At 40.1% G+C, this 24,858-nt stretch overlaps 1 protein-coding gene across 3 annotated transcripts; it reads left to right on the top strand.

Moving 5' to 3' along the window:
• LOC108672713 (cytoplasmic FMR1-interacting protein) lies at positions 1-24,858 on the top strand. 3 transcript variants are annotated; one of them, XM_047885760.1, is made up of 30 exons: positions 1-714; positions 2,051-2,234; positions 2,940-3,233; positions 3,482-3,589; positions 6,990-7,212; positions 7,469-7,648; positions 7,974-8,155; positions 8,370-8,515; positions 8,721-8,905; positions 9,278-9,442; positions 9,496-9,534; positions 10,219-10,413; positions 11,121-11,335; positions 11,605-11,738; positions 12,446-12,616; positions 13,004-13,086; positions 14,930-14,998; positions 17,509-17,582; positions 17,805-17,978; positions 18,236-18,310; positions 18,634-18,787; positions 19,472-19,671; positions 19,869-19,999; positions 20,311-20,502; positions 20,981-21,184; positions 21,491-21,585; positions 22,203-22,274; positions 22,667-22,833; positions 23,077-23,224; positions 23,483-24,858. In XM_047885760.1, exons 1-30 carry the CDS (start codon positions 195-197, stop codon positions 23,672-23,674), a joined length of 4,971 nt encoding a protein of 1,656 aa, XP_047741716.1. In that variant the 5' UTR covers positions 1-194; the 3' UTR covers positions 23,675-24,858. The 3 variants fall into 3 exon arrangements, with proteins under 3 accessions (XP_047741716.1, XP_047741717.1, XP_018015920.1); XM_047885761.1 differs by lacking the exon at positions 14,930-14,998; XM_018160431.2 differs by lacking the exon at positions 9,496-9,534 and having other exon boundaries at positions 9,278-9,481.

Raw genomic sequence — 24,858 nt, 5'->3', positions numbered from 1 at the left:
GTAGACGGTGATAGAAGCGTCGCTGCGCCTTTCACGTTTTAGAGACTTTTTAGAAGAGAATATTACTAAAAATGCTGTACGAGTTATTTTTTCGCTATAAAATACAATGAATTTTAGAATCGACTAAGTGATGGTTTTACATTGAACTAGACAACAATTAATTTGTTCGTGTTAGTGTTGGCAGCGAGTGGAACATGTCGCGATACGGTGGTCAACCGCCACCAGCCCATTCGCGGCACAATATCGGTATTATTCCCCCCTCTCCCCTGGCAGAGGACGTAAGTGAAGGATTTGACTATCCTCCACCTCCTGAAGACTTTCCTATACCTGAAGATCACGAGTACAGCGGCGACGCACGACAATCTTATGTCTATCCTCCACCTCCCTACTTGACGAGCCAGGCCCTAGACCCAGACTCAACTTATTCTCGTCTGGACCACTACCAGTCGAGAAAGAGAAGCATTGACTCCGGAGACTACCATTTCACTGAGCCAAGTCAGGATGCCTATAGAACGTCTGCTTATAGTTCAGATTTCCCGGCTCCCCCACCCCCGCACGAATATCCTAATCGTTATTCGGGATCTTCTTCAGTGTCGGCAAACAGCCACCGACAGCGTGCTAGCCGATATGATCATGATGCTGTCCAGGACAGGTACTCTAGCGACCACCGAATCAGTTCTTCATCGTCTGTAGGGGCATGGGTCATGGGTCAAGGTGAGTCATGAATAAAGAATCATATTCACAGATGATCGAATTCATTCACGATTTGAGTGCATCATGGGAAGTGATTCCTTTATTATACTTTTAACCAAGTCGAAATGCCCATAGAACGATGTTCTCGCGTGCTCAGAATAGAAGAGTTCGAACGGTGGAAATCCTGGATTTGAACACTGAGAAATAAGTTGTCATTATCACTAACATTTATTTGCTTCAATAAGCATTTTATTTCCTTGCATAAATTTTCGCGTGAATAAGTTTTTAATTTTACGACGTTAAATAAGTTTACCGATTGAGTGATGAGTGAACTAACATTGATACTCCATGTCCTTATTATGTTGGTACGCTTGCTGTAACTCGTAATTAATGTTTGGCCTGATTTTAATTAGTAGTTTGGGAGTGGCAGTTCTTAATATTCGACTGTATTCGTAAAGTTTTTAAGCTTATTGAACAACCTCATAATAATCGGAATTAAAGATGCAACTGTGCATTACGATGGCATCATTGGACGGAAACAAATGTGACGTAATGCAACGTGAAAATTTTTCCTTTTAGGACGCTAAACTCGCCTTTAGTTTAGGACGCTAATGTCGCCTTCGTGATGTCACTGCACTCACTCGCCGCCCTCAAATGAGAGAAATAAGACACCAAAAATAATTGATTTTAATTGGTGCATAATGTTTCCAATACTGTTTAAATATATCTAGAGCAAAGTTATTTAGTCATGAGTTAAATAATTTTTATCGTGAAGCGCGGCGACTTTACGAAAATTCCGCTCAAGTCTCAATGACATTTAAACAATCATCGAGTTCCCTTAAAATATATTAACAGACTTTCAAAGCCCAATATTTGTTATTCATTGACTTCGGGACTTCAACAAACTTATTATTAGTGCTTTATAATCCGGCAATGATTTTAATAAGATTCTGAGAACATCACTTATTTCAACTAAGTACGATGAAAGAATGTACTTTACTTAACTTAATTTAGGCGCCTGTTCTGTCAGGCCAGCGCAGATTATAGCCAGAAAACTGACGCTCCACATCAGACTACATACAATTGTATTTGGCTCAGTAAAAATATTTTATTTGTTTATGACGCAGCAGCGTGCCCTGAGTTAACCCAATAACTGACGTACCAACTCCTATATGACACCAGGGTTCTCCATCTTATCACCTTATCTTAATCTATGATAGCGGGATTAGAGTTCAATATCCAATACAATAATCACGGGAAAAAATAAGATAAAAGTTTACACTAACTATTGATATAAATTAGAAAACTAATAATAACAAATTCTTACGAAAACAGAAGACGATTGTTTGGTTTCCAGAAATGCCTCCGGGGCAGCACCCGAGCGCGAGACGGCCGAGCGAGTACGAGCTCAGGAAGCAGAGCAGCCTGGCCACCTCCACCTACTCCGTGGACCGAAAACAGTTCACCGACTCCAGAACATATTCAAAAATTAACATGGAGGAAAAACTTCTGACTAATAGTCAGCCCAGTTTGATGAGGCGGTTAGTTTATAAACGCATTCTCTTTTCCACATTGTTTAACTTCTGCATGCATATCTTATATTTATTTGTCACTGTTTGCTTGTTTGTGTGTGTGTTTGAAGCCTGGCTCTAGAAATATGTAGGGGCTGTTTGGGTGCGTAGGTGTTACTTATAGTGCGGTATATTATGTGGGGCTTAAAATTTATTATGCGTAGTATTATACTCGCAGTAAGCCACTGCCAAACGAGGATGAAAAAGTAGCAAGAAATTGAAATTCAATTATAAATTGATATATTTTAATAAAATGTATTACTAAGGAAATAATTTTTTTAGAATTTCAAGAAGGGAATCAAACAGGAGTTTTATGTTAAACTGATAATTTAAACGTGTTGACTGGGATTAAATAATCCCTGCAGTTTTGGAATCCCGTTGCCTCGAATTCCGTCGATGAAAATAAAATTTACATACGCTAATTGAAGAAGAGTTTGCCTTGATTTTACATTAAATATAGAACTGCAATTAGACTACCAATCCTACTGGAAAAATTTTGCTGGGAAAGACAAACTGGACGTGATTTGTGATAACAAGATTCCCAAATCCCGGGCTCCGATGTGATAAGCTGTTTAGTGACCATAAATCACATTTCTTCGTGCATTTCTTCAAACCTCATCCGATAACAAGGATATAAATCAGGGTTTGCCTCACTTGTTCAAGTCTCCCTGGCAGATCATCTGAGGCTGCGGTGCTGGCGCGCCTGTCCATGAGCGGCGACAACCTACCCTCCCACATGGCAACGCTACCACGCCTTAGTGGTGTCGGTATACCACCATCACCCGACCCTCGCGACCACGACCAACGCTCGTTCCACCAAATGGCCAACCACTACGGAACTTTGTCCCGCAACACTCGTCGACCCTCGCAACCAACATCCAGAATGCAAGATTTGGCTGTCATCGAGAAGTATGGCACTGTTCGGAAAGGTTTTCATTTCAAGCTCGACCCCTCCGAAATGGTTGAAGAGTAAGCATCCCTGCAGAGGTTTTGATGCTCATGATGATAAATTACATTATTATTTCTCACCCTGACGCATTCACATACACTGTTACAAAAATGTCACCTTATTACATAGCTCTGAGAAAACTTTCTGAATATTTCAAGCTTTGAATAATTTTTTGGTCATTTGCTATATGTTATATTGTCATTTTTCCTTAGTTCAGCGCATTCATGGAACTTTTTGTCCATTTAATTGTCACTTATTTATTCTCCAGCATTTCGCCAATTAAAATGACGCCCACTGAGAACATCTTGGACAAGCAGATTCTGAAGAAGAACGTTGCTGTGAAGACTCCGTCACTCATCACCGGGGAAGGCAATGCGTATGTATGATACTCTATCTAAATCTAATCAAGCACAGTTATTTGTATATTTAGTGGGAGTCTCCAAAGGTCTATAAGTAAACCAACAAACAAACCACGGATTTGCTTGTGGCATATAATAATGATATTGAGAACACATTTTTGAAGTAAGATTACATGTTCGAAAAACATTGTTGTGCGTTTATCAAGACTCTCCAATTCTCAAATTTTAACCCTCATCACTCGCATCGAAATATGTACCATATTTTCCATTGAACTCGATCCCGCCCATATGCTGGGTTACATATGTCCATTCATGTAAAAGGCCTAAAAACTCGATAGTAGTAGAACTCTGGAGTGATAGAACCGATAAGTAAGGAACAAATAGGAACAAACGAGAAAAATTTAGTCGAGAGCGTTCAAAGACGTGCAACAAGGATAATTCCGGAATTAATAGGCAAGCCTTATGAAGAACTATTAAAAATTATGAAGCTTCCAAGCCTCCGTAATATCGACGTCTGCGTGGTGCCCGCATTGAAGCATACAACTTGATACAAGTATACCCACGGTTTATACAAGGTCCCAGAAGGATTACTAGAATTTGAAACAAGAACCAACACGAGGGGCCACGGCTATAAACGAAAAAAAAAAAACTACGTTGCAACACATCCCTGCGACAACATTTCTTCTCGCTTCTAGTCACCGACATGTGGAACAGCCTCCCTGATAGCATTGTTGACGCTCCGAGTATGAACATCTTCAAAAACAGACAAGGCGAAGCTATGCAGGAGCATATGTTCAGTCTTAAAATGCTAGCACGTTACAAGCCTTGCAATAAATCCAGCAGCTTTCTCAATAAATTCGTCAGTTATGGAAAAATCGGTTTCATAAGGCCGGATCCCTTGTGGGATCAAATCACGAAAAGTACAAGAATCGGCAACAGGCCATGGGCCTTTTTCTTGAGTGCCGACATTTCTATTCTAAAAGGAACAAACATTTCATGTACGTGGAGTCTGTAAGAGACTGCATTTAAATGTTTTCTAACAGAGTAAATCATGGTGAGAAAAAAACAAAAATCAATTACAAGTATCATATTAGATCATTTTCCTTCTGTTTTGGTTTTTGCATTCATTTGTGTTTTCAGACTGTTTGCTAAACTAATCAGTAACGTATAACGGTATAAAATAACATAACATAGTGATGTTGGCGCTGAAGAGTAGAGTAGGCCTGATGTGGCCTGTCGCCGATTCTTGAACTTTTCGTGACTTGTTCACAGAAGATCCAAAAGCATGTCCTTTGACCGAATTTTTTTCGAGACTGACGATAGTTTGAAATAGCTGCTAGACTTCCACCGGGTTCGACATGGTGCTAGGCATTTCAAGTCTGAGCATATATTTTTACATAGCTTTATCTAGTATGTTCTTGAACGCGTTCATACTCGGAGTGCCAACGATGTAATACGTTTGCTTGAGTAAAAGGCATTATTTTGAAAAATTTATTACAGCGCACAGAGTAACGTGTGTTTGCATTTTTCGTGTTGCGAGAAATATTGACCATAAACTTGATTGTGGAGCAACAATATAACGGATGTAGAAAAGCTTATAGTTCATGCTCGTGAAATAAATACATTTTGTTGGCTAGCAATGCATAAGATGTAACTCATCGAATGATACAAAATTTTCATTGCTACATTGCTAAAAATTTTGCTTTTTTACAATGTATGGAACGATTGAAAGCGAAGCTTTAAACTTGAACTCAAATTACGTATTCGCCTACGCGTAAATAAAAGCGGAAGAGTCCAATGTTGTCTTGTCAGATCAGGGCGTTGGTTGAAAATTGTATTGCGACCTTGATGCCGGGGGCATTGGATTATTTTGTTAGTTAAAGTACGCTCACTGCGCACTGAGTGAGGTAGTAACATTTGTATATATTGTTCTGTTGTAATATTATGTTCTTAAATGATTCGGTATGAATAGCATCTATTGTGAGAATGTCTGCGTGAACTTGGGACTGGAGTGGGGTCGGGGACTCTGTTAGTCTGTATCACTCTTTTGACACTATATAATTATTGTTACTTCCTAATCTGCTAATGGTAAACTTGTACCTACCAGCTGAAAGTTGAAAATGATCATTGACTGGGTCAAATTGTATTATTATTGCATCATAAAAGGACAGTTGCAACTAATTTAACCACTAATTAATAACCACTGGGCTGGGTGGCCCAGTGGTTAAAGTTCAGAGTAGTGAGAGTACCAAGATTGGCGCAGGCCACAGAGAGGCGCGGGTTTGATCCCAGCTCTGTGCGCCAGTTTCTGGTCAGAATCGGCAAGGAGGCCAGGTGGTTTAGCGGTTAAGCATAGCAGAATTGTAGCAGTGAGTTGCGAGTTCGAGACCGCAAAATGCTGTGAATGTTCTGCGATGTTAAGAATCGGCGACAGGCCTACGGCCTAATAATGCTGAAACCGCTATTATTATTATTATTATTTATTATTAATTTGAAATATCAGGCAGATGATTCCTTAAATCGTGGTTAAAAATGAATCAAATGATTGTTTCACACTTCACAGGTAATTTTTGACAATAGCAGTTGTGGGTGAAAATAGGCCATTTTATCATTCTTTGGTAGAATAGAAATGCATCAAAAAATTATCACTCTAGGCTCTAGGGTTGCAAGATTTCTATGATAAACAAGTAGGAAAAATTCAATCCTGCTTTATTGTCTTGCAACTCCAAAGTTACAAATTTTTTCAGTACATTTGCAGCCTGTCAATAGACTTGGAAGTTGGAACAATAGAACAATTAGATAGAAGGTATGTAATTAATTATTAATCTAGCAGGAATCTCATGGTTCCAAAAATGGCTGGAAAGCTCTGGTTGTGGCTCAAAAGGTAGATATATTCTACACCAGGACTGCCAGGTTATTAGGCACAGCCACACAGGCTGCAATCCTGCAAAAACACAAGTCTGTAGTCTCACTGTCATTTGTCTATAGGCATGGGCTGTTTAGTCTCAGTCAGTACTAAGACTGACTGATTTACTACTCCAGTCTCCAGACATGAAATGGGAAAAATTGTACACAAGCCACCCATAAATAAGACAAAAGCACCTATGCTTGCAGTCATCTTCATTCATTCCCATGGCATAAGACTGATTTATACAAAGAAAATTATTGATTTAATAATTAATTTCCCAAATAAATTCACTGTTTTAAAAATGTCTTAAAAGGCCTATTGGAGATTAGACGTTATTAGTTTGGACTTTGGATAATGATAATCTCTAATCAGCCTGAGGCAGGTCTGTGAAATATGCTCTTTATTGAGCTATGACTTGGATTTGGTTAAATCATTTAGTCACACCCCTGCTAAGTATTAGTATTTAGTACATGTATGATTTTGTGCTCACCAGTTTTTCTGATCAACAGAGTGTGTGTCAAGATGGCTGGCGAACGCGTCTCCCTTGATGACGCTCTCAGTAATGTGGACGTGCTGGATGACTTGCCATTATCTGACCAGCAGCCAATGGTTGAAGCTCAGTCCTGCTCTGTGGTCTACACTGCCAACTTTGACACTAATTTCGAAGACAGAAATGCATATGTCACTGGCATTGCCAAGTATATGGAAGAAGCAGCTACTCATGCTGAACTGGTGTGTATAGAATTTGTTTAAAAATTGATAAGTTCAATATTTATAATAATATACTCTTGTTGTTTACATGGAATGGTTTTCAGGAATTTTGTTGCAACTTAGGTGTGAATTAGGGCATTTGAGAGGCTACTGTGTGGGTAGCATATTACCTAATAAATGGTTTGTATAAGCCTATGTACTGAATGAAGATATTGTGGACCCATTTATTATTCCTATTACTGTAGAGTTAAATCTAAATGGCTTCTTGCTCCTGCAGAACAAGCTGCTTGAGGAAGGAGAGCAGCACGCTGTTATGCTGTACACCTGGCGCTGTTGCAGTCGTGCCATCCCTCAGCCTAAGAGCAATGAACAGCCCAACAGGGTCGAGATATATGAGAAAACTGTCAAGGTGCTCTCTGAAGAAGTCAAGAAGCTCACAAAGTTTATGAAATTCCAGGTTTGTACACAACAGCTAAGAATTTAGTTGTTTGCATGTGAATGGTGCTCTGACACCACCAGTTTTGCTATTTATTAACATTTTAGGATTCAACATATCGACATTGAATTTGTTCAGCATCTACATTCATGTAGAAAACTATAATTGTTGCACCATGTTTTCATTTCATTATTTGTGATAATGCTGTTGTAAATTTTGCATTTGTGATTTTAGTCATAAATTTTACTTTTCTAATTTTTGTTATCCCTCTGAAAATGACAGTTAGTAGAGTTGTTTTATTGTTCATTTTATATTTTCAAAAAATTTACTGCCTTCTCCCTTCTAGCACAAAGCCATTGAAGTGTTCTGCAACCAAGTCAAACGTTTGTGTCATCAAGAAAAGCGGAAAGATTTTGTCTCTGAAGCCTACCTCTTGACTCTGGGCAAGTTCATCAACATGTTTGCTGTTCTTGATGAACTGAAGAACATGAAATCCAGTGTTAAAAATGACTACTCAACCTATCGAAGGTGGAACATTTGTTGATTTAGCAATTAGTTTAGTTTCACTGAATGTGTAAAAAATTCTTAAATGAATATAAATCAAATCAATAGTTTTAAGTGCTTCAAGTAATATATTAATGAAAATTTCCTCATAATATTTGGAAGTATAATTCTAGATTTTGCTGTTTGTTCAAAAGGCCGTTTGACCATTGAAATCTTGATGTTTGTCTGTTAATTTCAGAGCTGCTCAGTTTCTGAAGGTTCTGAGTGACACGCAGAGCTTACAGGAGAGCCAGAACCTGAGCATGTTCCTAGCCACGCAGAACAAAGTTCGCGACTCGCTGAAAGAAAAGCTGCAGACAATAGGGGCCCATGAAGAACTACTCTGTGAGTTTCAGTTGCCATCTGAAGATCGTAATTGATCAATAGTTGAAGAAATTACAAGATGTACCTGATATAAATGTAAAAATTAGCCTATAACTGGTATAAACTTCAAAGGGACGTTCTTTTCATGGAAAGTTTAATTAATGCTTCCTAAATGGCAATGTTTCACGATTGAATTCCTCTATAACATTTTTTTTATGTGTGCCAGGCGAGGTGGTGAATATCTCGGTGCACATGTTTGAGAACAAGATGTACCTGACGCCAAAAGAGAAGCAGATGCTCGTGAAGGTTATGGGATTTGGACTCTTCCTGATCGACTCGGACGGCTGCAACATCAACAAACTTGATCAGAAGAAAAAGATTCGTATTGATAAAATCGATAAGATCTTCAAGGTATGACTCTTGGCCTTACTCATTCTGTGACTAACTAGAAGTCTGTGTTAGACAGATATGTAAATTAGTTGATCTTACATGCCCTTAAAGTCTCTCTTGAAATTCTTTAGGCCTTAATGCTTACCTAGTTCCAAAATGTAAATGAAAAGTTCTTTGTGATCAACATGCTGGTTGTTCTACATTTTATTATTCAATATAATGTTGTGGTAACAATTTTTTTATTAATAAAAATCGGTCATTTTTTCTCGAAAACTTGCAGGAAAACTGATTTGATCTTTATTTGAAGAATAAAACTTTTTGAAGTTACATTTATGAGGCTCAACAGAAATTACTTCACCTGAATTTCTTCAAGCCTAACTTAATTATATACAGAACCTGGAGGTGGTGCCCCTGTTTGGGGACATGCAGATCGCTCCCTTCAACTACATAAAGCGCAGCAAGAACTTTGATGCAAAGCTGTGGCCGCTGTGCAGCGCCTCGACCATCAGCCCTCAGGCTAGCCTCATGTGCCACCTGCCACGCATCAGAGAGGAGCACATCAAGTACATCTCTGACCTTGCCCGCTACAGCAATGAGGTCAGTCTCAGCACATCAAGTACATCTCTGACCTTGCCCGCTACAGCAATGAGGTCAGTCTCAGCACATCAAGTACATCTCTGACCTTGCCCGCTACAGCAATGAGGTCAATCTCAGCGCATCAAGTACATCTCTGACCTTGCCCGCTACAGCAATGAGGTCAATCTCAGCACATGAGTTCCATAGATTTGAATTTGTAACTCCAAATATATACATTTGCAACTTCACAGTTTTACGTACATTAACATTTCCAGAAATGTGCATGTGTTACTCCATAGGCATACATTTGTAACTCCATTGACATACATTAGTAACTTCATAGGCATGCATTTGCTACTCCATAAATATACATTTGTAGCCTGGTGTGGTTGTTTGTCTCTTCATCATCTGCGTGTCCATGTTCTGTCATTATTATTTCAATGGCAAATAATATGGCTACTTAGAGATGGAAGCAAGAAAGCTTGACTGCTTCAATCAGTGTTTAATTTCAGTCCAGTGCTTGCCTGGTAAATAGTATAAGTCTTTTGAATCGCTCTGAAATGTGTACCTAATCATGTGCATATGGCTTTTAGCAACGATATTATAATTGCACCGAACCGAAGTAATTAATTGCTATTCAGAAGCAACATACAGAATAGAAATTATTCACCTTCATTTATGTTCAGTTGAATATAGTTTTAGCATAAAGTAAGTATGCCATTTGCCATGTAACGTCACTGAGAGCCTCATGCCTGCAGGTAATCACAACGTACAAAGAGACGGCGCGCACGGACGCGGAGAACAGAGACATCAGCGACCTGGCGCAGCGCGGCCTCATGCTGCTCAGCGACTGGACCAGCGTTGTCACCGAGGTCTACTCCTGGAAGCTCCTGCACCCCACCGACCATCATGCCAACAAAACCTGTCCTATTGATGCAGAGGAGTATGAACGGGTTAGTTCGCTCACAGTCACATTAAAACATTCAAATAATATATTTATTCATATCTACGCCTGTTACCTTAGATAGGAGAGTGTGCGTCTAGAGTTTAATTTTAACTTATACAGTATTATGTTTAGTCAATATTGTCGTGTGCGATTTCAAGTAGGACGATTCGACCAGTCCCGGTGTTCCTTCTTACTCGGATTTTTATTAGCGGTTTCAATTTGTTGTTTTTTTTAAATGTGTAGCACCCCATATATTTTGTTGTTTCAAAAGTATATTATGGAGTAATTTTCGATGGCACTAAAATGTTGGTTTGCAATAAGAATGCATCTATCAGCCTAGTGCGCTTCAACCATCTATCTATTCATTTTATAATCTCATCAGAGAGGTAACGTGAGGGCTGCTGCTTCTTTAGTGATGGTTTGGAGTGAACAGTCATTAGTATAGTTACAGAAACATTGATGTTTCGTTCACCATTTTTATATTTGATTTCTCTTAATAGACAAGCAGTATCAGCTTATGATTATAAAGCCTGGCACAGTTATGGACCGCTTGGTAGTTATAATTTATATGGTTAAATGATGAAATTTTCTTTTATACTCAATTACTCTCCATCATATTTCGACCTTCATTACCCATCTTCGGGACGTAGAGGTAGGAATTTCTCTCTGAGTGATAACGTCAATGTATGAGTTATTTTTCTTTTCCATGTGCAGGCTACGCGCTACAACTACAGTCCTGACGAGAAGTTTGGTCTCATCGAAGTGATCGCCATGATCAAAGGGCTTCAGGTGCTCATGGCTCGCATGGAGATCGTCTTCCTAGACTCCATCAGGAAGAACATTTACCAGGAACTGCAGGACTTCGTGCAGCTCACGCTCAGAGATCCGCTGCGCAAGGCAGTCAAGAACAAGAAGGAGCTGCTCAGGAGGTAAACTTTCATGTGACGCAGATAATCTATAACCCTGGTTTAGGGCTATATTTCTGAAAACATGATTATTTTTCTCACCCTTCATATTCCACTAAATCTGAAGAGTATCTTCTTTATGTTCTACTTAGTTTACGTAGATTCCTCTCCATTTGCTTAATCGTTTTTTAAAGTTGTTGTATACGCATCTTAGTGTATTTAGACCACATATTTCTATTCTGCCCGTGCTGTATTTTATAGTTGACGCTGCCTACACAATGTCTCACTTGCAGCATCCTGGTGTCGGTGAGGGAGACAAGCGCGGACTGGATCAAGGGCTACGAGCCCAGCGAGGACCCCGCACTCAAGGGCAAGAAGGATCCCGACCAAGGAGGCTTCGAGATCAAAGTTCGGCGTCGTAACGTCGGTAGGTTGTGAATATTTGCTGCTCGTTCCATGTTGAAACCTTTCATCATCAAGTGCCGTACGTATAACTAACCTCTATTATTGAATATTATCTTGCTTCTAATTGGGGGGAAATCAATGGTGATTAACGAATTCAAGAATGCAATTGATTAGTCAGCTGCCTTAAGAGAGCTGACAATAATTAGAAGGAGACCCGGCTAAACCAACATCCAGCTGTGAAATTCAAATGTAGCTCTCCTCACAATTCTTTCACTGTCGCATATTTTCATCATAAAAGAATTCCAAGGTATATATATCCTGACGCGATAAGTTAAGCGGATACGTGCGCGAACTGCTCCTATTCATTATATTTACAGTGTTAGGCTTGGAACACACATACTTAGACATGATAATATGATATTGCTAGACATTGCTTAGACATGATAATATGATATGATATTTCTTTTATTATTTGAGAATTTATTAGCGTTTTTTTTATTGTATTTACTTAAATTTGTACTTCTTGGACATCTAAGAAATGTTATCATTTTCATCGTAAATGCACTTGCTTTGAATATTTTTTACCCATTTCAATTATCCGATTGGTTATTGTTAATCATATACATATACTTGACAAATGTAAATAGTAAGGATATTTCAGTTGCTTGTGTCATCTTTTTCGAGCACATTTCAGTGAGGAGTTAGAGCTAAGTTTGTATGTACCGCCAGGCCCGTCGTCGACGCAGCTGTACATGGTGCGCACTATGCTTGAGTCGCTCATCTCGGACAAGTCTGGCGGCAAGAAGACTCTACGCAAGGAGATGGACGGGCAACACCTGGTCCTTATAGACGAGTTCCACAAGACTTCTTTCATCTGGAGCTACCTGCTCAACTTCAGCGGTAGGTTACGTCGCTGTGTTCCAAATAATGCTTGTCTGACAATGTTTCAAATCAAAAGCTCGCACAAAGATTTATCGAAAATTGGGTACATACTGCGAATGCCGTTGTGAAGATGGATTTGATTGGCCGATTTCTGAAGTAAAGAAAATTCAGAATAGCAGTGAATGTTTGATAAAAGAAAAGCTTAGCGACGCGAGGTAAATGTCGGTCACTTGCTCAACCGTGCCATCAGTTAACACGTAAACTCGGGGGAAAAAATTGAATTCAGGATAGTCATAGTAGGGAAATTAATATATTTACCATGATCTTTTCCTCTGCTTACCTTGAAAAGTATTTCATAGGTTCTTCCATGAGATCAAGGGACTAATATATATTTTTTTAAACCAGAAACGCTGCAACAGTGCTGTGACCTGAGCCAGCTGTGGTACCGTGAATTTTACCTGGAAATGACCATGGGGCGACGCATCCAGGTACGTGATGTCTTCTTATTATTGGCCTACTGAGAACTCTAAACTAAAATATCATGTGCCTCAAAACTTGTTTCGTGTTGTAGGGGTTGAGAAATTACCCGAGGTTATTTCTTAGAAATGAGCTATCGCTGTAAACCCTCTTCTCTTAGTATGAGTATTAAATGTACGTATGTGATGACCTAATGGTTATGCCATTGGTGTGGAGAACTTTCATTTAGTGTCGAAAAAAGAAAACGCACATTATAAATATATTTTATGAATGTGGCTGCAACTGTATAAATACCTCACTAACCGAGCTATGAAGAGATCGTTCTCTGTCCAGTTCTCAACCCCGCACCTCTGGATGCGTTCGGTGGTTCATTTTTGGGACCTGAGGTCAATCTTCGAGTTGTATTCACGATAATACTTACGATATCGGATAGGCGGTCGTTCATCACAAAATATTTCTACAACTATTTGATACTATTAAAGCTTCAATTCTTTAATCATGTAGCAAGCTCGTCTGAATCACGCCTTACCATCAATTTGCTTCGAGTTCAATTTTTTCGGCCGCGATGTGATCCCTGATCGTGACACTAGATCACTGTTCTTCTATTTGCATTTTGATAGCAGTAACAGTCACGCAAGTTTAATGTATGCTCGTTTCGTCTCCCTTGACATTGTCAGTGTTCTCAGCTTAGACGGAATGTGTCGCATTATCTTCAAAATTCGAAATAAATTCCTTGCTATGAATGGTTCAACCTCGATTCTCGTGCTTGCTGTCCATGGGCCCTGAGCGACCAATCCCGGTATTGTATTTTGTTTCCTCAGTTCGAATTTAGTTTTGAATGGAGTTGATGCTACTTGGATTCCAGTGCTGGAATAACGTCTTGATTGCCTGGCCGGATTGCAATTCTGTTACTTTTTCTCTGTTAGACTTCGCGAAATTAGCAACCAAATTAACTCGAGAATATAGGTTTCATTATGCGTAAAGCGCGCCCTGTTTCCTCAATTCGGTAACTAGAGAATATATTCAAGTTGCATTCAAAACTTAGGTGGCCTTGATTCTATGTCGGCGAGTGGTTATTTCTGTGTGAACAAGAGTGTGTTCTATTCTGAACATGTTCATAGAACATGAAACGCGGTGTTGCTGAGTGGTTAAGAACACCATGATTCTGGCAGCGAGTTCGAAACCCGCAACTAGTCGTTAATATTTGGTTCGTAATCGGCAAGGAGGCCAGTGGTAGAGAATCTTCCACAGACCAACATCGCCTTTCTGAATGTCTGCCAGACTGACACAACTATTCATGTAATTATTTTTATGATATCTTATGAATACTTTCATTATGTGGGGATGATTGCAAGGATGTCTGCAATGTTGTGAGGCATGATGGTGATGGTGCTCGTGCTCGTCTGTTTTGCCGTAATGATGATTGTTAGCGAATATTTCTCACCCTATTTTGACTTGAGATGTTAGGAATGTTGGAAGGCATGCCCCTTGCCCCTGCAATTTCCCTAACTGGCACGGGCATGTGCGACGTACCACGTGCCTGTACCCTAACCGGCATGGGCACGTGCGACGTACCACGTGCGACGTACCACGTGCCTGTACCCTAACCGGCACGGGCATGTGCGACGTACCACGTACCTGTACCCTAACCGGCACGGGCATGTGCGACGTACCACGTACCTGTACCCTAACCGGCATGGGCACGTGCGACGTACCACGTACCTGTACCCTGACCGGCACGGGCATGTGCGACGTACCCGTGCCTGTACCCTAAATCGCCCGGGCACGTACTACGTACCCCGACGTACCCGTATTTGTACCCTGCTCTCTCTGCCCTTTACGCTGCCGCTGCAGAAATGTACCGTGGACCACCAGCACAATGAAGAGTGCAGGGATATTGAAGTCATGGAGAAGCGAACTCAGGTATACTCTTCACTCCACCTCACGCTGCGTGGTCTCTAGCTACGTGGAGTGATGCTCACGCTTTTTATGAGACTTAAGAGTGATCCTCACACTTCCTAAGAGACTAAGAGTGATGGTTACACTTGTTATTTATGAGACTAAGAGTGATCCTCACGCTTCCTAAGAGACTAAGAGTGACTCTCACACTTCGTATGAGACTAAGAGTGATGCTTACACTTATTATGAGACTAAGACTAATCCTCACACTTCGTATGAGGCTAGAAGTGCTTCTCACACTTATTATAAGACTGAGAGTGACACTCACACTTTATATGGGACTAAGAGTGACACCCACACTCCTCACGAGACTTGCTATCATCCTCACACTCCTCACAAGACTTGCTATCATCCTCACACGCCTCACAAGACTTGCTATCATCCTCACACTCCTCACGAGACTTGCTATCATCCTCACACTCCTCACAAGACTTGCTATCATCCTCACACGCCTCACAAGACTTGCTATCATCCTCACACTCCTCACGAGACTTGCTATCATCCTCACACTCCTCATAAGACTTGCTATCATCCTCACACTCCTCACGAGACTTGCTATCATCCTCACACTCCCTAAGCCATCATTTGCGATGGTCTTCAGCATGACACATATGATGGTCATAATGATATGTCATATCATATGATCATATCATATGATCATATCATATGATCATATCATATGATCATATCATATGATCATATCATATGATCATATGTCATAATGACATAAGATGGTCATAAGCTCCTAGTCTCACTAGACCAACTACTGCGTACACAATCGTATGTTCATTGACTTGAATATTGATGATTATCACTGTAGCGGTCGGAATCGTACGCAATAAGATACAGTGCGGTAATTTAGTGTAGCAGAGGGGATTGTTACGAGATTGCGGTGGTGAATGTTGCATGAAGTTTAGTATAGTAGTGTTTTGTTCATGGGGATCAATGCCATCAATATCATAGCATTCATCACCGAACTGTCAACGGATAAATCTTACTGTGCGTTCTGTCTTTTAGGATGCATCGCACTGGAAGTTAGTCGTGAAAAAATTATCTTACAGATGTAAATCATCTTGCCGGCATGACGAAATAAAAATATATTTTTTGATTCATTTAACATGGTTGTTACGTTCGCAGTAGCTCGCTTGTGTACCAATCAGATTTTTATTATCTCAGCAATCAATGACTTGGTTTGTCGGCACCAATATTATAACATTACAAGCAACACATCGCAAGTAATATATATGTGAGATTGAAATTCATAATGCCTGTTCGACATAAAATCTTGCGATCTTCTCCATTGGTTTCTCATTGACGTATATTTGCCAGATTTTGAACTGGAGCTGAACGTTGTTTGCTGTGCATGAATAAAGCATGGAGGAATCTTCACGTTTATGCAATAATTTTCATAAATGGTACGGCGGCCGTTATTGTTCATGAGGGAACCGAGATCCAATTGCTTGGTTCTTAAATATTTCACTTCTTGGTGACAGTTGAGAGTTCGCTCAAGTCACCATTTGGCAAGAAATTTATTAGTTTAGGGACAGAAATGCATGCGTTGAATGTGCATTTGCTGCTTCACGCATTGAATTTTCATGCATATAACTACTACCAGCTGGCATTTACATTTACCGATATTTTGTCGTGACAACCTGTGTCTGCAAACCTTAGTTGGTAAACTCGCGTTGTGAATGTTTTTCCCCATTCCTACTTTTTAATGTTACTTAGTCTACATTTGCTTCCAGTTTGAAGCCTCCTTTGTTATTAGAAATTAAACGTCCTTTTATTCCTCTAGCGGTGATGTCAGAAGTTTTTGTCTTGTAAATGTTTTTGATACAACTATGTTGTTTATTGTGTTTGTTGCAAGTTCTGGTTTGTTGTAATTACCTTTGTTGCATAATTTTGATCTTCACAATTAGCCCTGTTGCCGCTTGTGCTACAAATTGTTACCGCTATTGTTTCCACCCTCCCAGTACCCTATAAATGAACATTCTCCCAAGTATGACACGTGGTGCAATCACTGCTATGTATATTAGAGTTATCCCTCCTACCTCTACCAGCAACTGAAGCCTCAGCATGACTTCTGCCGTACATCTCAAGATCTCAATGCTTCCCGATAATCATTTAATTACAAAGAACTGCATGAACCGTGCTGATTAGTTTCATAGGTGAATAGTGTCTACAATACACATATGGTCATTTGCTTTTTTGAACAGAAATCATAGAATTTTATCATTCATTTCTAATTTGTAATAAAAATGTTTTATTTATGATGGGGATCAATTTTGTAGTGTAGACGATAAGCTAAAGCTATGGCCATCATCCAGACATCCTTCTTCCAAAGACAAAAAATGCTCTCTGCAGGCACTTCCATGCGCTTCTTTTAGTCTTTTCGAGGGTCACGTTAGAAAATGTTCAGAAATGTGTGAAAAAAAATTCTAGCGCGTTTCTCGAACTCATTTCCCGCTGTGCAGTTCCCCATCGAGATGTCCATGCCATGGATCCTCACTGACCACATCCTGCGCACCAAAGATGCCTCCATGATGGAGTGAGTTTCATGATACAATTCAAATAAAATAGATTGTTTCTATGTACCACTATAAATAGTGAAGTTGATCTTAAATTATGCGCAAAATTTGCGCTGAGGTTACGTAATTCCTTATACGTTTATAAAAATTTCAACCGAGGAAGAAATCTTAAATCTTAGATCAAGAAATATAGTTATTTTTATGCCAAAAAATTGAAGGTTTTTGTAATGAACTGCGACCAGATGCGTGCTGTACCCCCTGGACCTCTACAATGACTCTGCTTACTACGCACTCACGCACTTCCGTAAGCAGTTCCTCTACGACGAAATCGAGGCCGAAGTTAACCTTTGTTTTGATCAGTTCGTCTTCAAACTCAGCGAACAGATCTTCACGTATTACAAGCAGCAGGCTGGCAGGTCAGTACATCAGAAACAGGCTGTACTCCAACTAATGAACTATAATCCAAGAATTTTCCATTCAGCTTACTTATTTTTGATGCTATTGCAGCAATTTAAAGATGCCTTCTTGATTAAATCTGTAAAATGGTTTATTGTAATATATTTAAAATGATATAAATAACCAATTACCTGACATATTGTCACTAGCGAGTGCATAATTTTCTATGAAATATAACGTACCACTTCGTCATGTGAAGTATTATTTTCGTCGCCAGTATTCTGCTGGACAAGCGCTTCCGCACCGAGTATTGCCTCCACACGCCCAAAATGCCGAACCCGACAACTAACAGGTAACTCAGCATAGCTTTCTTCTCCTTCCTTTGTGCAGGCGTGATCAATTGTCTATTTATGATGTCATAAATCTTATAGAGAGAAGAATTGTGTTCTCCTCTAGTTCTTCAAGTATTTAAAAATAATTGCCAAGTTTTCCTTAAATTCTTTCCCAATGTTCATCCAATAATCCGGCCGTTGATGTGCGATTCTCCTCATTGAAACATTGCAAAGCATACAGCAAGCCCCATGCATTAGAAGACTTCATAAAGTGAGTGCGAATGGCTGCTGTTCTCGAAGACATTTTAGTCGTAGAGAAAATGAAAGTTGTTATGACTTGAAGGTACGAGTCTCTGCTGAAGCAGCGTCACGTGCAGCTGTTGGGGCGCAGCATCGACCTCAACAAGCTCATGTGTCAGCGCATCAACGTGGCCCTCCTCACCTCCCTGCAGACCGCCATCGCGCGCTTCGAGGCCGCCGACATCACCTCCATCGTGGTGCGTGCCCAGAACAATCCTGTGATGCCTTCTATTATATAAACTATTAAAAAGTTCGGACTCTGATTTTTTGTCTCATTCTTTTCCTCTATTGCCAAATACTTGCAAATATATTTCAATTATCAGTTTCAATATTGGGGTATTTTTGTTTTAAATCGTTTTTATTTCAAAACGTGAATAAAAAGCTTTTATTCACGTTTGAACCCTGTGATACCTTCTATTATTGTGTATAGTGTCATTAATATCTTTTATATCTTACCTTCTATTGAGTGTCCTTCGCTTGCACATATGATGTCTTATCTTCTATTGAGTGTTCCATTGTTCTATTTGATCTCTGTTCGAAGTTCATTGACCACTTTTTATTCAGTCCAAATAACGTGACTCAAGACAAATGAAGAAATAAGCTTATTTATTTTTATGTACCGGTAATCTAAAATGATCGCCGCTGTTGAATACAAAAGTTGTTTTTATCACAGCTGTGTGATGGTACAATTTTCTTGCGCCTGCGAACTGATTTTCGTATCTCAATGGCGTATTGCGCTCACATTGTTGCTGAATTTATCATTCACAACCATACAATCATTTGCAGAACTGGAATGCTCGTTAATGAAACGCGTTCCGCATTCTCATTTGCATGTCAATCTCCATTAGAAAATATTATCATTACCTGAATATTTATTTCAGGAACTGGAAGGCCTGCTCGAAGTAAATCGCTTGTGCCACAAACTGCTGCGCCAGCACCTCGCCCTCGACGACTTTGATGCTCAACTACGAGAGGCGAACCACAGCGTGCTAGCGCCCTACGGCCGCACTACGCTGCACATCTTCTGGGAACTCAACTACGACTTCCTGCCCAACTACTGCTACAACGCTGCCACTAACAGGTTAGTTCTCTACCACCTTCTCTTCAACTAATTTCGCAGTGCTGCCAAGGACGATGCTTACTTTCGGAAGTCGTAATAAAACTTTCGCATTATCCCTAATATATTTTTAGTGGACGTTATTGAAAAAACGCGCAGATACCTGTACTATGTTTCAAATAAACAGCTATGAATAAACAAAATGCTAATCTACATTGAAGGTTCGTGCGCACCGTCGTGCCGTTCGGGGACTCTGCCCAGAGGGAGAAGGCGCCCAACGCCCCCGCCTACCTGGTGTGGGGCAGCAAGACTCTCAACAACTTCTACTCTGCCATCTACTCCCAGTACTCAGGTCAGTCACTGCGCACAAGACGTCTCGATTACTCGTTATGTCAAATCTTTAATTGAATCCTCCTTGTCTAATTTACTGAACTGTACTGTATTAACCTTCTTGTAATGTGACTGCACTCTGGATATTATTTCTGGATTCATCATGAAGTGACATAGACGATTTTTTTTACGCGAAGACGATGACTGGGTTCATGGCTTATATGGGCTTTTAGTGTGTCAATTTCTGACGAGATTGCCTGTTTGTGTTTTAGCAATAGTTTGTAATTCACAGGGATTGTGTAGATGTGAAGCTGATGATGACTTATCGAGCAGGATTCCTGGGTCCGCCTCACCTGCGGGCGATGGTGCGAGTTCTTGGCTACCAGGGCATCGCGGTGGTCATGCAGGAGCTGCTGGAAATAATCCGGTCGCTCATACAAGGCAGCATATTTCAGTACATCCAAACACTGCAGGACGTCATGCCTAAAGAAATGAAACTTCCGCGATACGACTACGGCTCCGTTGGTGAGCCATTATTTCATTGAGAGCTTAGAAGGAAATCGATGATGAAAAGCCTTTGAATGCTGGGCATCTTAGTATTTGAGCATAGGTAGTTCTCTTCATGCAGCTTTTGGTTAATAAATTATTTATATTCAATAGCAAAGATCAAGTGCTTTTGTGATCGGAGTAGCTAGGCCATACTTAATTCTCTTCGAAAATCTTTTTGTGCTGGTCGTGTATCGTAGAATAATGGCTTTTATGAATACTATTTTGTTATATTTTTCTTATTTGTTGTGGGAGCGAAACCTTGATGCGATCGCCAGGTAATAAATTATTTATTTATTTTTCGCGTGCTATTAAACTTATGTCTTACATGCCCTCGAAGTTCGTTTGAACTAGACGCCGCGAAAACTTTCGTAGAATTATAGTAATAATAATAATGATAATAATAATAATAATAATAATGCGCGGATCAGCTGAGAATTGGAATATTTGTGCGCAGGCGTGCTTGGATTTTACCAGGCTCATCTACAAGACATCATCAGCTATGCAGATGCGCGCACTGAACTCTTCCACCAGTTCAGGGAGATGGGAAACGCCCTTCTCTTCTGTCTGCTGATCGAGCAGAGCCTCACGCAGGAGGAAGTGTGCGACCTGCTGCAGGCGGCGCCGTTCCAGAACATTTTGCCCAGGCCTTTCTGCAAAGGTGGGTGTACATTCTGCTTGTAAATTGATTCGTCCTCTTTTGTGTTGAAGAGGAGCTAGAAGGTTAGCAATGGTCTTGCTTCAAAAAGGTCGTCGTGTTCTTAAAGGCATAAAATATTGATGAGTTACTAAGTTATAATTCGTTACAATATTTCTCTGATCTATTCAATTTCTATTACGTGAACTAAATTCAAAATTAAACTGTTTAAATTTCAAACTAAATTGCAGTTTATGAGGAAAATACTCGGCTCTCTAGCAAGTTATTAAATGTCGCGTGAGAAAAAAAAATTTTTCCCTTCTACTACAGAGGGAGAGAAACCTGAGACCAAACAGAAGCGGTTGGAGGCCAAATACGCTCCTCTGCAGGTGGTCACCAACATCGAACGACTTGGCAGCACAAAGGTGAGGCTATATTACAAGCTTTGTTACGTAGGTTTGATACCACCATTCGAGTCGAATCACAGCGTGGTTGTTTCTTGCGCCGACGTCTCGCTCGCGGAGGTGGAGGCACTGGAGGAGGGGTGCGATGGCCAAAGGCAGGGACGGTGGCCACGGCTTTAGAAGTTGGTAGCTCACATGGAACTTAGCTGTTGCGTCAGCAACTGTTGAGTGAGACTCGTCAAGATGCTTTGGGTGCAATGGTTCACTTCAATACCGCAACACAAGATATTTTGTTGTTTGGTAACATCTCTTGGTTATTTCTGACATGAAAAAGTGGTCTGTGAAGGCAGAAGCTAGAAGCTCTTTCGTTTAGTGTGGAACTTATTTATGGATTGATGGTAAAGCTTGGGAATGCCGTTTGTGTTGTTGATATCTCCGTACCTTGTCTGGTAAAATTAATTCCATCTACGACTTTGAATGGCATCAAGAATAGCTGTGAACAATTACCGTATTATAAATTTTTCTATAATTTTACCACTTCAATAGTTGTTTCACTTTGTATATTATGCAATCTTGTCCAATCATCTCTCTCGCGCCCATCAAACCTCGTATTTTAATACGCGAACTTTTATTTGCAGCAAGCAATGATTGCTCGTGAAGGAGACCTGCTGACCAGAGAACGCCTGTGCTGTGGCCTCTCCATCTTTGAGGTGAGTCTTGATTTTCATCTCTCGAAATATTTTTGTTTTACGTTCTGCGCTTTTTCGGTTTCATAATTTTTTCCGAGTGATTAGCAATAAATGTAAAATTAATCCGCGATGTAAATTTTCTAGTGCCAATAAACATAATATTTAATCGCACACTAAACTAAAATAATTTTTGGTGCTTTTCTACCACATTATAGAGCCAGCTTCCCATCTGTTATGCCTGGTAGGCGAATTCATAAGAATTTATTAAAGGGTTTAGATAAAATTGTAGTATCGATTATGGATTTTTTGAAATTGTAAAAAATTAATGTTTAATAATAAATTTCCCGCCTCCAACCTAATCAAGAAAATATCAAACTTGTGAAGCTTTTGATAATTGCGCCGTGTGGTTTCAGATGATCCTTAACAGGATCCAGCCGTACCTTGAGGATCGTATCTGGCACGGCGAACCTCCAACAAACGGCGTCATGAACGTTGTTGACTGCACAGAGTTCCATAGGCTGTGGTCTGCCTTACAGTTCATCATGTGCATTCCTCTCGCCCAGAACAATTATACAGTCGAGTACGCAGTGTCCTAGTGTTAATTGAGCAGTATTATTTAAAGATATTCAACTCAGCTACTAGCTCATTTCATCTGCTCTGTATTAATCGTATTTAAGATGTCTTCTTGGTTCGTCAAAATATTAGGTTTCTTGTACCTGAGAGGAGTTCTCACTACTTACATCTGCTCGACATGCATTATTAGTAATTAAATGCGCACAGTTGAATGCAGGAATGAGGCATTGTCATCTCGTTGCAATGACAGGGAAATGTTTGGCGAGGGTCTGAACTGGGCTGGTTGCTGCATGGTGCTGCTACTGGGCCAGCAGCGCAGGTTTGAGGCGCTCGATTTCTGCTACCATCTCGTGCGCGTTCAGAAGGTCGATGGTAAAGACGACAACGTTAAAGGAATTGTAAGTGCTCGTGATAGTAAAGCTTGTGATGTTATAATCATTTTATCTTTTTCTTTAAGTAGTACCGACATGGTTTAACAATTAATGAGTTTGAAGTGAATTCGATTGCTATGAATGATTATTTCGGTGTGATGTGATTATTATAAATTGTACCGTCTTTTCAATCTCAATCATCTCTGATTTCTTCGAAGACTGAGAATTCTGGGTTCTTTATCCGGTTTTAAAACGCTGTCTTAATACATTTCGATAATTTTCCAGCATCTCGTTCGCATGTGCGACCGCATTCGCCGCTTCCAAGTGCTCAACTCTCAAATTTTTGCCATCTTGAACAAATATTTGAAGACGAGCGATCCTGACATGCTGCCCGTAGAGCACGTGCGCTGCTTCCAGCCTCCCATGCATCAGAGTCTCGCTGCTCAGGTCTCCCAGCGGCCTGATCAGGCCCACTAAAAGGCTGCTGGCATCGCCCAGCACCACCTGCTGCTTAACTCGTGTAGCCCTGTGTAGGTACTGACCTGCCCATGTGTACTTGGTCGCAATCTGACCAATCACGGTGTTTTGAGTGGTGAAACCTGTAAATATCTTTGTGCATTTGACCCGTTAGGAAACCTTTGTACGAGATTCCGCCTTCACTTGTGTCTGTTCAAGAATAGTTGAAATGCATGCATGTCTTATATTGGTTCAGCTGTGGAAAGAGATGGGGCGTGGATCCTAAACTATATTTATGTGAAAAGTAGAAATAACCTATGGAAAATTTTATCGCGGCATTTTATTTTTTTCCTAAATACTTCTTTCTTCTAGATCCTGTTTAGCTCTTGCATAGCTATTAAAACTTTTCACCCGTCGAGAAAAATCCCTTCCATTGTGTGACTTGAATAAATTCAGAGATGAGGTTGTCAACTTGATTACGATGACGAATATGTTTTGTGCAAGACACTTGCTGTAATTTGCAAGACACTTGCTGTAATTTGCAAGACACTTGCTGTAATTTGCAAGACACTTGCTGTAATTTGCAAGACACTTGCTGTAAAGAATTCAGGACCGACGAGACATATTACTTAGTAGTAAGAAGTCATAGATGACTATCTCAAGTGGAGTTCGATTTGTTTTCTTGACCGTATATTTTCTAGACTTGTATCTTGAATGTTATGTAGCAAAGAGCTGCTGTACTCAGTTGCAATAAGTGGCGGAATAAATCCCAACTGGGGCCGAAAATGAATCCAAACTGGTGTTTGTGCCATCTGTGCCAAGACACATTTCCGCAAATTCCGGCCACAGTTTGTTCTTCATCGATGGCTTAACCATCCTTTCACTAATACGAGATTTTTTACTTAGTCGTTGAATAAATGCATTGTTCATGTTTTAGTTCAATCATCTAAGTTCAGCATTCACACCATTAGCTCATTCTTATATTAGATGTATAACGTGAGCGTGAAGCCATAGTAGATAGAAGAGCTTGTATCAACTGAAAACAAAGGGCGCAAAAATGAGGCACCTTACGCCGTTAGAGCAACATGTCTGCCTCTTCAATTATTATGACTTCATTGACTCGATAACCAAAGTATGTTATAGATTTAATTTACTTTCATTTGTATTGTTCATTGCACTTCTGTAATTAAACTATTGAAAAGTTC

The sequence above is a fragment of the Hyalella azteca genome, unplaced genomic scaffold (assembly GCF_000764305.2).
Source record: "Hyalella azteca isolate HAZT.00-mixed unplaced genomic scaffold, Hazt_2.0.2 contig336, whole genome shotgun sequence".
NCBI lineage: Eukaryota > Metazoa > Arthropoda > Malacostraca > Amphipoda > Hyalellidae > Hyalella > Hyalella azteca.
Note: the sequence above shows the minus strand (reverse complement) of the source record. Positions and strands in the feature narration are given on the sequence as shown.